The 17,388-nt window shown below is 38.1% G+C and overlaps 1 protein-coding gene across 2 annotated transcripts in view; it reads right to left on the bottom strand.

Moving 5' to 3' along the window:
* quob (quattro b) overlaps nucleotides 1–15,844 on the bottom strand; it is a 35,889-nt gene extending 20,045 nt beyond the window's left edge. For both annotated transcript variants that reach the window (XM_014981150.2, XM_088005491.1), the window contains exons 1-2: nucleotides 15,536–15,844; nucleotides 392–589 (exon numbers count right to left, since the gene is read on the bottom strand). In XM_014981150.2, the coding sequence (XP_014836636.2) occupies nucleotides 392–589; nucleotides 15,536–15,538 (201 nt within the window). In that variant the 5' untranslated portion in view covers nucleotides 15,539–15,844. The remainder of the gene's footprint in view (nucleotides 1–391; nucleotides 590–15,535) is intronic.
* Between the last annotated feature and the right edge of the window lie 1,544 nt (nucleotides 15,845–17,388).

Genomic DNA, 17,388 nt, shown 5'->3' with positions numbered 1-17,388 from the left:
TTAAGAGCTGCAATTTTCATTCAGTTATGGTGTTTATTGGCAACAAGTAGAATTATAAGGGCCACGGCTGTAATAACAGGCGCTGAAAACAGTAAAGAATCTCAGCGTCAGAAGTGCTTAATTTAATTTTATTAAGTCATGACATTGAACTGTTTGCTGTTACGTTTCTCAAGCATGCAGTCTGTTGTCCACACAATAGAAAACATTAACTAAGACCTATAAAAATACTCTGGATTGAAAAATATCAGTAACCAAGCTATTAAGTCTCAACCATTTCTGTTAAAACATTTGACAGTCACGGTAAGTTATTAACTTATTCTTTACCCTCTGTAACACAGTTGGGAATCTACACTGACAATGTACAGCATCTTTTCTATGAATTCACACTCACACATGCAGCCTGCTGGACAGACTCCAGCAGGTGTTTGGAGGGAATGAGGAAGTCCAGCAGGCACTGCAGAGCATCGCCGTGGTAACGTTCATCGATGGTACGAAATAGCTGGCAGAGGACGATGGGTGCTGTGACCTCAAAAGGTGGGAAGAGTGCCGACAAGGCACTCTGGATGGACAGGTCCAAGGATTCTGGATTCTGGAAGAAATTCAAAGTTAAAAATTGTTGTTTTCATAATTGCTTTGACTCGGTTATTTCTTAGTCACATGCGCTAGCACAGGCCAAAAATAAAGACTGCTTGCATATTTTATGTATTTTGCTTTGCAATAACCCAGTTCAGAAAATAAGCTTCAACAGTCATGGTAAAATAAAAGTACACCTCTTTAAATTGTAAGGCTTTTTTAGGTTTTATTTTTTTTTTTTTGACATATCTAGCGTTTGTTTGCCGTTTTCACTAAAACTCCACATCAGCAGTGTGAGCAGAACACAATCAGCTGTCCAGACTTTTTTCATTTCACTTCCTGGCCCAGACATCCGCTTCTTTCTTTTTTTCTTTCTTTTTTTTTTTCTTGTTTGGTGCTGAAGTCAGAGGAGAATTTCACAGTCTTGGCTGTCTTGAGCTGCTGGATCAGCTCCCTGTGAGATTTACACATCTAAAGGGGAGTAAGAATATGACTAAAAAGAAAAAAACAAAAAAACAAAACAAAGGAAAGTCTTTCACCACCAAAGAAGTCTGCAGTGTGAATAGGAGCCAGACATGCTGTCTACCCAGAGTAGGATACTTTTAAAATGTAACTCGAAAACAGAGCAGGAAATAGTAAAAAAATACTAAAGTTGGACATGATTTAAAGAGAAGTGGCAGACTCCACACTTTCAAGTTTTACACATTGTGCTATCGTAGAGGCCGAGATCCCAGAGGAATGTGCGGCGATGTTGTGACTGTTTATGTGGGAGTTCACTTATCTCATTCGCTGAAAAGGACGAAGATGTTCACACCAATAAACTACTTTTAGCGAACCACATGTTTACATTTCTGAGTATTTTATATAAACTGAACTGATTCACAGATAAACTGATTCTGCTAAAACACTAATGGCAGACATTTAGCTCAGCATCATAAAAATGTATTGCTTTGTCTAAAATGTCAGAATATTATCCTTAAAAATGGACATTTCAGGATATTTAATTGAGATTTATTCAGCATGAATCCCATTTGTTTGGTAACTGATGCCAGTCTTAGAGAGGCAGAGACCACAGAGGACTTTTTTCCCTACATTTTCTGAATAAAAACTTCTCTTTGACTAGCTGTTAACGCTGAGACTAACTCAGTTTGATTTTCACTTACTGAAGAGAACTACGGGAAATATATAAGCTGCACACTACCTTCAAACAGAGCCTCATACCTGTACTTTTGTTATTATGCCATTTCAAAAGTTTGGCAGTGGCATTTTAGAAATTCTGAGCAACTTAACTTCGGTCACATACATTTGCTTTGCTGCGCTGCGCACCGAGAAGATCATGAATTACTAAAAAGACTGTCTGTGTCTCCACTTGTGACATTTTCAAAACATTTTAACTGTGACTCATTAAGGAAAGTCCTCGTGGTCCAAACAACTCCAAAGTAAATACACTTCAGAGCAAACCAACAGATGCTTTGCCAACCTTTGACTCATTGCTGTGCTTGCCTGGAGTCTCCTCAAAGAGGTTTTGGATTCAGAGCTGGGAAAATAAAGAAGGAAATGGCTGCATGGTTTTCTGCATGAGTACACTTTTGGATGTCATCTTTATCACTGTAGGGAACACGAGCAAGGGAAAAACACAAGACTACTCAAAGCTATGTATTTTTTTTTCTTTATTATAAATATGACTAAGTATTCCCTGTGTTGCTCTGCTCACTTCTTTCCTGACCTGGACATGGCTAATTTAAATTACTGTATTTTCAGCTGACCAGGGTCACCAGATGATCGAGGTGACAGGAGCATCTCTTCTAGTCACAAATGCCCTCAAAGACTCAGCTGTCTGTAAAACAGATTTTGGGTCAAGTACTGCACATGGAGCCGGTTTTCACCGTAAGTACGCTTTTTGAGAAGTAATCCTCCAAATGTCTGCAAGGTCAAGGTATCAGCAGCAGCCGTGCTATTAGTGAAGAGCGGCCAAGCATGTGGAAACAATTCAGATGAAAGGAGAGTGTCTTTAAAGTATTTCAGTGAACCCATCCGACAGTAAGCTTGGCTCTGAGTTGGGGATGTTTCAAGATCTGCGATTAGATTAGTGAAATAGTCGAGCGCACACACAACACTTTTGATCCGACTGTGGCTGCAGCACAGCAGCAGCTACAGTAAAAATAAATCTGGGGCTTGGCATGTCAGCTGGCTGCGAAATGTTCCATGAATTTAGCATTTGGCGCACAAAATTGTAGTTTGTATTTATGAGGACGGGGCTCTTGAAGGTTTAGTCTGCAAATACGTTGAGTCTTTTTTTCAAAGTTGTGTTTTCCCTTCTGTGTTTAGAAAGAACGTATACACAAGTCCATTAAGTGTTGGTAAAGCTCAATAATGTGGAAGCCTAAGTGAAGCACTGATGGTTTTTTTCCACTTGTGCTATAAAGTAAATGATAGTACTCTACATGAGGTAACATGTGACTTAACAGTAGCACACAATGTAACATGATTAGTCCAAAACTTCAAACAGAAAAATTTTGAAATGTTTCTTTCACACAAAAAACATGCATTTGAATGAATATATATATATATATATATATATATATATATATATATATATATATATATATATATATATATATATATATATATATATATATATATATATATATATATATATAAAAAAAGTTAAAAGAGACAAGTGTGCATGAGCACAAAATAAAACGCATTAAAAATATTAACTTCTCAATAAATGGATACAATTAGTAACCATTGAGCAGCAGGTTAGCTTCCCAAAAAAAAACTAAATAAAGTAAGTTGTGAAACTAATAATCATTAAGTTGACTTGATTTGGTATGGTATCCCTCAGGGTTGTGTGCGTAGCTCATAGCTATTTATACTGTAGCTAAACCAGAGTGCATTAAAACATGATCAAAACTTTCTAAGGGCATTTGTAGATGACACTGGCGCATAAGATTGTTTTTTTGGTGACTAAGAATCATTTTACAGGCAAACAATTACTGGTGCTGAGACAGTCACCTGGTGCTAATTGATGACGAAATGAATAAAATTATCATAATGTGAAAATACTGAGCTTCTGCTAAAATTATACACTTTACATAAGTATACTCATTGATTTGTTTAATGTTTCTTCTATCAGGACTTTTTTTATTTCAGGATTTTCCACAATAGTCCCTTTCAATCCAGAGATGCACAAGTCAGTTTTGGTATGAGCAACATATGAAACTGACTATAAATCTATTTGATTTAATTTTGATGTCAATTTGATTACTGGGTAAACTGGAATGAAAGTAAACAAAGGAACGATCACCTCACCCACAGCTTGAGACTCTACTGCCATGAACAAAAAAATAAAAACATAAATTAAACTCATAAGAGAGAAATATTATACTGATGCCAAAGCCTTATAAAAACACTCAATGAGCACCACATAAGAACTGAAACAACTAATACATTATATTTACTGCCAAACTGACTGACAACCAAAGTACATCTCACACATAAACTAAATAATTATTAATGAATACATAAAGGATTATTTGTTTTTATATGCTACCCAGTCTGGGCAGAACACCAAATGCAGCCTTTACAGAGCACCAATATTTAATTTTACAGTAAAAAAAAAAAAAAGGAAAAAAAAGGTGAAATTAAAAAGAAAGGTTTAGTCGAATAGATGGCTTAATTTGAGGATACTACTTTTGGACCCACACCAGGCGATCTATTTATACAAGCGGTTCTCAGTAGCCTGCCGTGTTATTGTAAACCCCCCTGTCCAACAAAGGACCCAGCTTTAAGCCCGGTCCTGGTGAGGCTTGATGGTCCTGAACAGGTCCTGGGGAGCTCAAAGTAAACAGAAAGCACAGCAGCATCAAAGACCTCACACTGGTCAACTCGGAGAACAACTGGCAGAGACAGAAGCATCTGTCTGCACTTTGGACATGAAATGTTGAAAACAAGTGCAAGATGACTTCAGCTGTTGTTTATGGACAATGCAATAACACCTTAAATCTCTCAGCTATGTTTAACATTTGCATTCACAGAGAGCTGAAACGAGTTAACGTTCACCAGACAGTGCAGGGTCCTTGGATTTAATTCAACATCAATATCTGAGCACCTGCAGTTTTTCTCGCTCTGCGCACCTCTGTTAGTCATTGCATTCCTTCGGTTTTCCTGATTGTGTACATCTGTCACAACAGCCCGTGAAACGGAGAGCAGAATCGGTGGGAGGCAGACGGTCGAACGGTAATGCATCACAGCTGTTTAAGACTCGCGTAGCCCTTGAAATATGGGCTCTACTGTACGCTGCAAAGCAAACGCCGTATCCGGGGACATTTCTAATAAAGGACAGCACAAAGATGAGCAGCTCAGCTTTACACTGAATGTGTTTTATTTCAGTTATCAGACTCTTGCAAGGCAAGGCAAGGCAAGGCAATTTTATTTATATAGCACCTTTCAGTCAAAGACAATTCAAAGTGCTTTTACAGAGAAACAATACCAATCAGACAAGTAACAAAAAAAAAAACAAAAAAAAAATCAAGAATAGGCAACTTCAAATAGAAATGTTTTTAACCTTGTTTTAAATAAACTCAAAGTTGGGGCAGACTTGCAGTGAGCCGGAAGCTTATTCCAGAGGGCTGGAGCATAAAAACTAAAAGCTGCTTCCCCGTATTTTGTTCTGACTCTCGGAATGACTAATAGGTTTGACTCAGTTGATCTTAAAGGTCTGGGAGGTATGTAGGGCTGAAGAAGATCCGTAATATAATCTGGGGTTTTGTTGTGTAGAGTTTTATACACCAATAAAGAGATTTTAAATTCTATTCTTTTAGCAACTGGGAGCCAGTGCAACGATTTCAGAACTGGACTGATATGTTGATCTCTTTTTGTTTTAGTCAGGACTCTTGCAGCTGCATTCTGAAGAAGCTGCAGCTGTTTTATTGCTTTTTTTGATAATCCAGTAAAAATGGCACGCTTGTTGTTTTCAGAGAAGTTCAGGTCTGCTATTTTTTTTTCTACATTCATGGAAGTTTAATATCTGTAATGACTGTAATTAACCTTCTCTCAAGGGAAGCCTGCCAGCTTTTGTCTATTATTACTGTAAGTTATGAATGCAAATCATGTACTGTTTTATCCTTTAGCCTAGTTTGAATGCTATTTTATGTAATAAAATTAGCTGCTATTAATTGCTCCTAAGTTGTTTTTTTTTTAAATCAACATAGCCCATTAGAAATATAAATATGTGCTTAAAAAATACAGCTGCTTTAATACCCTCACATATTGAACTCCTTACTCTTAGCAACGAAATCTGTATTTAAAGCCTTGTTGTCAAGTTTAGTAAGTGAATTTGTTCCAAGGTTTCATATAAGCTTGGAAATAAAGAGTGGGGTGCATCGTAATGAGTTAAAAAAAAATGTTCAAAGTTATCCAAAGTACTTGAGTCCAGTTTGACATAAATACAAATGGCCAGAAATAAAATATATTTATGAACCACTAACAGTCTATTTTATGTCCCTAGTGTTGTTACACAAGCCTCTCCCAACTCTGTCAGAAATGAGGTTTGAAGTTTTCTTACCAGTCAGCTTTAAAACCTGATTAGTGGTGTGAGTTCATGTCTCAGACTTAGTTTTGATCTCTGGCTTTTGTGATTAAGATGTAGTCAGTCTGAACATTATTAAATATATGTCCAAAAGATTTACATTTTTTCAATGGTTGCAATTTTTTTTTAAAAGGCATTGATTAAAATCTGTCTACATTTGTCTTTGTTTTTTCAAAGTGGAGTGTTACAGTCCCATTTACTGAACAGTCAGGTTTAGAGTCCTTCAAAAGGCAACCAAACAGATGTTAGACGGTCCATGTTTGGAACCCTAGTCAAGGATTTTCAACTCAGGTTTTAACATCTAGGTGTTTAATAAACCTAAGCTATGTAAGGATCTATGCACAGAGAGGGAACAATTCATATTTTACAAGTAGAAAAAATGTATTTTGAAATGAAGAGAGATTTTAAAGTCCTATTTTAGATGTGCACTGTCATCTGGTCTTCTGCGCGATAGTCAAGGCCTGTTGTTTTCTTTTCCATGTAGATTACAAGCACTTGTGTATAAATCTCATTGCTATATACTGCCAGATAAAACATTTTTGTGATGTTTTATCTAGTGCTCTACATTTAGTGTTGGTGGCAGCGTTGGACAAAAAAATAATTTGCCCCATTTGTATTCAGTAATGTGTAAGGGTTTGATGGGATCTTGTGCAAAAAGCTCTTGCAATACCGTGACAGCATGTTTCGTCAAATTAGTCTCAGGCAGAGCTTTCTAGTTGCTTCATCTGATAAAACAGGTGTGAGCTGCAACTACGAGTCTAGTCAAGCTTAAAGGCGAATACTTTAAGTTTGGGGGAAAAAGAACTGTGACGAGAAGAATCATTTTGCATGTTTAAGATAATGTTCGCTGCAGCTGCCTCACAAAGTTAGCATGTAATTTAAACAAACAGCTCTAGCTAAAATCTAAAATACTTTGTTCAAATCTGTACTAGTCAATTTTATTCTAAAAAGAGCTTCGTTAAAACACATTCTACTCTCGATAAGCATTTTTTGGTTAATCGCCTGCACTTCTCATGACATGAAATATAAACCCCTGTTTTGCTACCCTTGCTAAAATAGCAAAAAAAAAAAATAAAATTCCGTTACTGGAAGTCATGACTGTGGGTGGTTTGGCTAGTAATATATGAGGTAGAACCTCCTGAGATTTACCGAGCAAAGCTCAGCTGGATCCACTTCAGAAAGTCCAGTCAGCCAAATGAAGGGAGGGAGGTTGACTGTTTTCATGCATCTCAATAAAACAGACTCCACCTTATGACAGACATGAACTGCAAGCGTGAACGAATCCGTAAAATTTAAAAAGTTTGAGGAAAAAGATGTTTGCGAACAGCAAGCACACTTTGCAGTCACAGTCCTAGTTACAGCAGTGTTGGAAATATTAGCAATGCGGGTGTGGAGTCAAGAAAGGAGACAGATTCAAGCACGATCTGGGTTGAGTACTAAACAACAAACAAACTGTAGAGCAGCAAGTCAAATAAAAAAAACAGATTTTACGCAAACAAGGCTGGCAATCATGAAAAGCATAAATGACAGTTCCCAATAAAATCATTTACTACAATAGATGGTGCCGCACTGACCCCATTTTATCAGCTCGCTCACTTCACTGGTGTCTGCGGGCAAAACATCTGAAGACGATACAAAGTTTTCACACAGTCCGTCACCAAGTATCACACACCAATATGCAACTGTTATGAGCACCGCTAAAGTCTGCTTAACAGTGTATTTGAGTTGTTGTACTCTATCAGGATCAAATTATGTCACTGCTTAACTACATTTTGTTTTTACACTGTCCAGCACATCAGCATAGCCATTGCCCTGCTCACAATAACTATTTACTCCCACGGTCAGACACTGAAGAGCATTCAGTCAGGCATAAATCCCAAACTCTATCTGGTTCTGCAGAGGCTGTTGCTTTTGATCAATTTCCAGCAGACCACATTCCCCCGCTGCCTCCGCTTCACATTCACGACACGGGGATTCCCTTTCCTCTTGCTATTGTCCAAAGCAGCCAGTGATTAAACTCTAGAAGGAGCTTCAGGCTCCAGCAAAGGTCATGGTATGACCTAAACGGGCAAGCCAGCATAGACAGGAGGCATTTGTTTTAAAAGTTGGCTTTCTCTTTTTCTTCCCCACCATTTTAGCCTCTAGCCCCACCGTCCTTTTGCTAAGTTAGCTAGTGAGCAAATAATTGCAGGTTGGAGCACACCGCCCCAGGCTCAGGCTAAAGAAAGTTTCACCTCATATTTGAGCCACAGTATAAACAACCTGTCAGGCATGCATTGGCAGTGAGGTTTTTTTTTTTTTTTTTTTGTCATTTGCTGCAACGATTAAAGCTTAGAGAAGAAAAACTGCCTAGAACATAAATGTTAAGATGATTGACTTCAATTAAGTTGTAGCAGCTCTTGATGTGACATTTTGAAAGGGTTTTTGTTTATGTTTTCATGTCGATTGGCTCTTAAAATTCCTTTGAACGGAGTGTGCTCTCATTCCACCTCCAGGCAAAAGTGGCACTTAAGGAAAGATGTGCCGTAAAATACTTGACACCGCCTGGTTTCTCCCTGTCTGGTTTTGTTGATCTGCCCAAAAGCTAACCAGGTCAGCACTAATAAAAAGAATTTGGTAACTGATACAGATTTTTTTTATGGGAATATTGTGCCTGCTTTAACTTGCCTTACTGCTCACTTTGTCAGCCAATAAACAAATTCAGATTTGGAAGTTAGATGTTTTTCCTGGAGCCCAAAGTTGAACTTGAAGCTTCATTTTTGCTTTGGACTCTGAAGTGCTTCCCTTGTGTGATTTCCCTTTTAGACTGTATGTTTGTGATATTTCTTAATATTCATATGCTGGCAGCAGTTAACTATGTCTGATGAAGTGAGCTGTAGCTTTTATCACAGGCCCAGATGTGAAGATGTTTGTTTTAACCCTTCCAGACCGAATGGATCGCCGACGGTCCAGCCAAATTTGCAGTACCGTAATTCCGCCACACTTGGCGCTATCTGAAAATTTCCAACGGTTTCTGAAAGGGGAGACGTTGCTCTTCCCAGCCAATATCAGGTTATTACGGTAAATTCACTCCCGCCGGAGCAGGGGGTGAAATTAATCTGAGGGTCGCTCTTTTAATAGATGGTACATTGCGAAAATACCTTGTATTCACAAAACATTTAAAGAACTGCGTACAATTAAAATAAGCAAAGACATCCAGGCGGAGATTTAAAACTTGCGTATTAAAGGGTTAAGCCTGACATCTTGTTATACTATTAGACTCATATTTTTAACATAACAAAGGTGAAAAGGAATATATTAGCAGCAAAACATTTTCCACTTTTCATCATGTTTGTGTGGCAGCATTTCATCACCTTCCTAAAATAATGACTTAATTCAAAGAGTTTTTTGCCTTTTTTTTTTTTTTTTTTTTTTACTTTTTTTGCAAAAGCAAAAAAAATAAATAAATTAGGCCATTATTTTAGGAAGGTGATTATTTGGGGTATTCAGTAGAAAATAGAAACTGACATTATATAAATGATTTGTGAGAACTATAAGACATTTGCCACTGCTTAATAGCTACTATATATCCCAGCCACACTGTTGTGATAACATTTAATGTCACACTGTGCTATGTCCTCAACAGTGATGACAATTCACTTACACCTGCATGCATTATTCTTAAAACTGAAATACATGGTTTGACCTACTTTTTGACTGATTCAGCTTATCTATCTGACATTGTACATTAAACGTCAATCTGAAATCGCCAGTTAACCCTCAAGTAACAAAAAAAAGACAAAATAATGGCAAAAGTAAAATTTTCCTGAAGCAGCAGGAAGCTGAATTCCACGCCTTTGATACTGATACACATGCGCAACCCAAAAAAAGACATGCATCACATACTTTAAAGATGTGACAGGAATTGATGTTCAACAAAATTTTTTTCCACATTCCGTTTCAGTGTGCTAGCATACATGGCAAAATAGGAAACGTGACAAAAGTGACATCACTTTTCCCACTGATAATGCCAAACTTTTCATCTGGTTTATTGTTTCCTGTAGGTGTTAGACTTAGCTGCTCTTTGTCTGGGTTTTTCTTTGCTGATGATGGATTTTTTATTTTTTGGAATACTGTTTATGAATAAAACGGGAAGGCGGGGAGCGAGAGAGAATTTATAGTCTTCCCAAAAATATGGCTAAAATCTCATTTCATCTTTTGGTGCCAGTAACATTTACCGTACCACTTAATGAGGTCGTCGTATCGTTACGGCTGCATTTTGAGGATTTAGCCTATGGTGAAGCATAAATGACCCCAAGCTCATAAAGTATAAGATGACGCAGCTTACCAGGAAATCGTTTGGATTGCGATGGCAACAACCACAGTCAAGAGGAAATACGTTTTGTACTCAGGTAAAGTGAGTGCAGACTTGAAGTGAGTCATTTGGTTCTCCATGTCTGACTCAGCATGATTTTTTACATGTGGCTTAAAAAACCTGCTCTATAACTGGTTTCGCATGCAAACCACATTTGAAATGAGGTTTTGTCTCAGAGCAATTGTGGTCGTAATCAAAACGACAGGATTAGTCATACTCATGTAATCAAAAACATGCGGCCAGTGTCTCTCATCCCTCTTTCACATTAAGTGTCTTCTGCCTAGTAAAGAGACAGCTTTGTCTCCTGCTTAACTCAGCAGAGTCAATTGCCATCTGAAATCTTTTCAACCGATAAAAATAGTCAATAGAAACACATCTCTGTTTATTAGGAGGCACTGAATATGTTGCTCATTTTGTTTTTCAGTAGGAATCTGAAATCTGTGGAAAATAAAAGAGAAAAAATAAACTGGCAAATCTTTGGGATGTAATGTAAAACTTGTTTATAAGGTGAAAATCCTGTGATATATAATATCTAGAAGTTTAAGTGCACACTAGTTTAGCATGTAGACTGGAAATGTCACGGGTCTGAACAATACTACAACAGGCAGTCATACTGAAACTGTCTCAAAACAATGAGCTCAATGTGTCAGGATCCAGCTGAAATATCTGCTGTCGTCTCTTTTGAGAAAACAATCTCTGACTCACAGCTGCAATTCAGAACAAGTATGAAGTCAAAAAAGTGCTTCAAAAATGCTCCCATTGTGTGCACGGCTACCAGATGTTATGAAATGCTCAATAAACTACTTTCATATCATCTGTTGCTCAACTAGAAAATGGGAAAAAAATACATTGACCTGGCAAAGGTGTTTGGTGAAAACCAGCAGCATGCCAGAACACACCTCGAGATAAAAGAAAAAGAGTCTGGCAAACACTGAAGATAAACTTTACATTCTGTGAATGTACTACGAAAAGATTTGGTAGCCTGTGTGAATTTTAATGGGAAGGAAATGCCAAATAGCTCCAACGTATTTCTCTGTGTTTGATTACTGACAGTCAGAGTATGAAGATTTTCCCATGAATACGTTGCTCTGCTCTGGTTTTGAAAATATGTGGCAAGCCTTTGCTTTGTGGATTTATCAGTGGTGGGGAAAATGATACGGCGCAACAATCAAGCAAAGAATATGAAAAAAGAAAGAATAAAATCTGAGTAGCTTGATCTGACAACCTTAGCATGTAAGTGTACATGTATATATCCGGTGTTGAACCACAGATCGTGTTCACGCAAACACTTATTGATAATCGCAAAATAAACATAAAATCTGAAAACCTAACCCTGTAACAGACTGAATGTTATTTGTTATGTTACTGGGAAAAAAATATTTTATACAGTATGTAACAAACCGTGGCTCCTACAGCTGCAATTATGTAAAATTAATGAATTGTCCAATATACAAGAGAAATCACTTGTATCTTGACTTAACTGACAGAAACCAGATTTATTATAATTTATTTCCAGGGACAAACAGATTATATGTATCACATCTGCAATTTTCTGACCCTTAATTTTAGCCATATTTTATTTTTAAAAATGGCTAAGAAATAAGACTTATGACTATTTTTTGACCGATTCAAGCTCAGCTTGGTTTAATTGCTGATGGCAAACTTAGCATGGTGCCGCTAGCATTACTGAAAAACTGAACTAACATAAATATTAGTAAAACTTTTTGTCGTAGCAGAGGGGCACATGCTGCTGGAACAGGGCAAATTACAATAACTATTCAGACAGAAAAGACTACCAGGTTGTAATAGAAACAACACTTTTCGGTGTGGAGGTCGTTACTGATGTCAGCTAAAGTCTGAATCAGTGAGGTGTGAAGATCACAGAAATTGAAGAAACTATTTACAATGTCTACCTGTTTGAGGTTTATTTACACTGAGAGAGACAGAAAGAGCAAAACTTTCTCTAAATACCAGGACGGATCATGAATGGGTAAATTAAAGTTTTTGAAAACCTTTTCTAGTTTTAAGCTCTATATGTTGTGGAATATATTAGATTAAATGTTGGCAACCTTTTGTAAATGTCAACGGTAAGAATCTACATTCTCTAGGGAATAAATACAGTGACTATTTTAGTAATAATAGCAACGCTAACTGTACTGACCACTAATGTAATATAGAATTTAAAATGTAAACTATCTGTCATCAAATTGTTTGTTTACTCTTACACACGCGCGGCCTCCTCTTTCTCATAATATAAATACTTATATGAATAATTTCTATCCACTCAGAGCAAAATAGATTGTTTATTAAAAAGAAATCTGAAATCAGCAAGAGGAAAACCTCAGATCACAAATAAGCCACAGATTTCTGATATGAATATCTTAATTACAAGATTAAGAATAATTTCCAAACTTTTTTATTTTTATTTTCTCAGCAGGTCTTTGCAAAGTGAATGCAGAGCAAGCAAAGCCAGGGATGGCGTTTTCAGAATTAAGGAAGTGAAATGATGTGAAAAGATGTGATGTGACTTGTTTTAGCCTAAGCAGGAATTCACTAATAGCTGTGAGAGGGGATTGCAGCTGTGACTTCATGAAGTCGGGTTACAATATACAGACCATAAGTCAAACTGCATTCTGTGTTTTTTTTCTTTCTCGTGTCAATTGATGACTTAACACAAATAAATAATGAATAATCATGTCTGACTGACCTGAAAACCTTACTGCTCATATACAGCAGGTTATTACTGCACTTAATCTATATCTCTAGCAAGGAAATGGAACAAAATTTTCTTCTCTTGAGATTTGCTGAAGAAAGTCCTTGACCTTACTTAATACTCCTGAATGAAAGACCGCTGCTAATGGATGTCAAACCGTAACCTTACTTAATACTCCTGAATGAAAGACCGCTGCTAATGGATGTCAAACCGTAACCGAGTGCAGGTACAGTGCACACCAGTGAGAAGGGATCTGGGTTTTGTTCCATTGTTAAGTGTTTACCCAACATAGAAAGCCCTGCTCATACACGGTGCAGTAATCAGACGCTTTAGACTCTTCAGGTTTAAATGACTGTAAGTCAGGGTGGTCATGAAGGGAAACATCACTCATGTTTTAAGCAAAACAAACAGCCTTGGGCCTGAACGCTGGTTACACAAGTATGCAGTTATGGATACGGAGGCAGATAAACTGCAGTCTAGACTTTTGACTCAATCTTTTGATAAGGAGTCTGACTGAGATTCATCAACTCAGATGTTTCTTTCAGTAAAGGAAGTTAAAGAGGTTACAGTTACAAGACCTTGCAAAATACGCTTATATATCTTACACTTTGTTAAATTCAAACAACATTTGGTAGGAATTGTGTTGTAAATCAGCTCGAAACGGCGGCACGACTACGAAGTTGAAGGAAAATGACGCATGGTTTGCAGGATTCCTTAAGAGTAAAAAATCTGAACAGAACAGGATCTTTGTGTTGTCAGCCCTCTTGATTCAATGTGAAACTACTTCAGACTTTAGTCATAGTCAAACGTATTTTCGTGTATGTCTCTGAGTGATTTGTACACTTAGATGCAGAAAGTTTTGCCCAATTTTCTAGCAAAATATCTTAAGCTCAGTCAGATCGGATGGGGATGGTCCATGAACAACAATTTCATAAGTGATTTTATAGAGGTTGAACTTCTGTCCCATTCTTCTCTGTTAGTCTTTTGGAGCCTTTGACAGATTTTCCAGCAGGATTTCTCTGCATTTAGCTCCATCAATTTTCCAATCAGTTCTGACCAGCTTCCCTGTCCCTGTTGGAAAAAAAAAGCATCCCCATAGCATAACAATGCCACCATTGTGTTTCACTGTGGATGCTAAATGTGACGTATACTTTTTTTTTTCTCCACAGTGTTTTGCACCTTGGCCAGAAATTGAACGTTTTGTCAAATTGGATTGGAACAACTTCTGCCACATTTTTTTTTGCTGTCTTTGTGACAGCTGTGTAAAACTAAAAACTAGACTTTTTGTCACTTTGTCGCTACTGGACTTTTTGAAACTCTTTTAGAAAGGTCATGTTGGTAGAGTCCTTTACTAATAGTTAAACAATTCTCTCACATTAGCTTGGGATCGCTGCAACTCTTCCAGAGCTCCTACAAGTCGCCTTACCTCTGCTATAATTGAGTCACGTTACACACACACACACACATACGCACATGCAGACTCTGAAGGCAGCCAGTTGCATTGGATTTTTTTTAAAGGGTATCAAATCCCAAAGGTTTTTGCATGTAGCTTGACAAAATAGGAAAAGATTTAAGAGGCATGCATACTTTTGTAAGATACTGCTTTACCACAGGTTAATAAAAACGTTCCCATCATGTGGCTAACCTGTTATTGTTAAATTAACAGTGCTGTAACTGGGATTAAACCACTCATAAAAAAAAAAGGTGTGGATACTTTTTGGAGAGCCACAACTGAACACATAAAAAGGAGTCAAATCAGATAAAGCGTGCTCAACATCCTGAGGTTTCTGCGTCAATTAAGCCCAAAAGGATTCAAATGTTTAACACAAAAGACAATGAGCTTCATTCTCTCTTTCCCAGTAGGCAAACACTTGAAAAGCTTCAGATGTTGTGAGCTGTCTCACCAAGTGAGTTCAGAAAACAACAACAACAAAAACCTTCACTGAGCGTGGTTACAACACTGTGCAGACTTTGTGTGCTGTAAGGATAAGTTTTACTACCTAGAGAGCAAGTGAGGTGAAGTGGTACAATACACTCGGTGATCCTGGGAGCTCGGTCAAAATGCAAAAGAAAGTAAAGTTATTCGTGGTGATTTATTTATTTTTGTTGGCGGGGAGGATCTGCGGGTAAACAATTCATGGCTGCTAAACTTCACCCACAAATGCTTCGCAAAGCCGCAGACTTGTCCAACAAAAACACAAGGTCTGAGTTAATGGGTCAGTGGAGCACTTGCTCGCTTTAACCGCAAAACAACAATGAACAGGAAGGACAAACAGGAGGCGACGTTTCCATGATACTTTACCATGATTGCTGGAGTTTCCCCCCTCCTCTAGCGGGCAGAAAGTTTCTTCATTTCTGGATCTTGATAATCCTCTTTACCTAGCTCCACTTGGCTCTGCGCTTGGAGACCTGCCATGTTTAGCATATCCCCACCGGAGACTGCCTGGAGAGCATCCGCATGACGGTGAGTCGACTTGATTGAAAAAGAAGAAAAGTCAGCCCCATTCTTCACGCACTTTAACTTTGTGGAATAGAGAGACGTGCATTGCTGAGCTGCCTGTTGATCCTCCAGCTCCTCTTTCACTTCTAGTTCACTTCCCCAGCTCCTCTGAGCGTCGGGTGGGGGGGCGAGAGGAGGGAAGGAGTTCAGGGAGGGGGAGGAGAAAAGCGCTCCCTTTTCAGAGGAAAATCCCCCTCCAGGCTTTTCAGAGATTTTCTTTGCTCTCTCTCTCTCTCTCTCTCTCTTTATCGCGCATGCTTTATCACACACCCGCAGACGCAATATGTCACAATCCCAAACACAAAGCATTCAGAGAAACAGTCGCTGGATGTTAACTGTACTCCAAATAGGAATCAAAACATTTCCACATCCCATTCTGCCGTGCACTCAAACCTCCCCATGCATCAGCACACTTTGAAGGAAGTGCACCTTTTTTTCTTTTTCTTTTTTTTTTTTTTTGTGGCCCAGATCTGCAGAAATCCAGCCCCTCATTTTTGGCCCCTTTTCTTTGTGTTTTACTCCCCGACAGCTTTTAGGAGGCTAAGTCAGTCTTTCTTCTCTCTCTTCTAACTTCATAGACTTCCACTGTCTGCTCGAGGCTTTCTCATTTCCTCTCTTCAGCAGTTGTCCGCCGGGCAGACTGACCTGCGTTAGCCCAGCGTCAAAAGAAGAGACCACAGAAGGTTCCCTGCCGCGGTCCAAGCCAAGCAGGACTGCCGTCATACCGCTGCATAAGATCAGAGGAAAGTACTGTATATGCCCCGCCATAGGCTGCAAGTTATATTAGGTTTGAATGAAACCCAGGCAGGACCTGCTGCCATTGCAGGCAGAAGAATTCACTATTGTGGCTTTCCATGTGTAAAAAGATTGACAGGCCAGCATTTATTTATTTTTTGGGCTAAAGCCCAGAGAATGCATGTGATTCTGGTGGTTTGCTAACAGCTGGCCTCCACCTCTGAGTGTTTATCCATTTGAATTCCAGAAATTACATGGAAATCCATGAATATTTCCACAAAAAAAAAAAAAAAAAATCTGAGGAAACATAATATTTCTTTTCATCAAAGATTCAGGTAAGGTTTCAGCTGAAAGTATTAAAAGAAAACTTTCCCCCTTCAGTCTGTGAGTTGTTTCGCACTCTGTTGAAGCTAATTTGTCCTTTACCCCTAAGCTGTGAAACTGATATTCTATGAGTTACACAGTTTTATTTACATGCCACTGAAATTTGCTTTTGAATTGTCTCTCTTTCATCATGCCATGAAGAGCTAGAATCAAATAGCGTTGTCATTGAATGTCACACCGGGACAAACAAATAAACATTTTCACATTAGCCAAGCCACAAGGCGCACTGGTGTGACATGATTTATAAGACGTACAGTACACTGAAAAGCATTTTCAAAGTAGGATCACTCCTGTTTTTTGCTTCTTTTTTTTGTCACACTTAAACATTTCAGATCATCGAGCAAAGTTATGCGAAGTAAAAACAAGAAGTTTTTTTAATTATTTTATTTATTTATTCATTCATTCATTTTTAAAGGGAACAAAGTTACCCAAATCAACCTTGCCCTTTGTGAAAACACAACTGCTTTTCTTAAATCAAGAATTACCATGGACAAGGAACAGTGATTAACGTAGGCATAAGTGTTCAGTGCACCTAA

Source organism: Poecilia mexicana, unplaced genomic scaffold, assembly GCF_051168715.1.
Source record: "Poecilia mexicana isolate PSO_F unplaced genomic scaffold, ASM5116871v1 scaffold_5, whole genome shotgun sequence".
NCBI lineage: Eukaryota > Metazoa > Chordata > Actinopteri > Cyprinodontiformes > Poeciliidae > Poecilia > Poecilia mexicana.
Note: the sequence above shows the minus strand (reverse complement) of the source record. Positions and strands in the feature narration are given on the sequence as shown.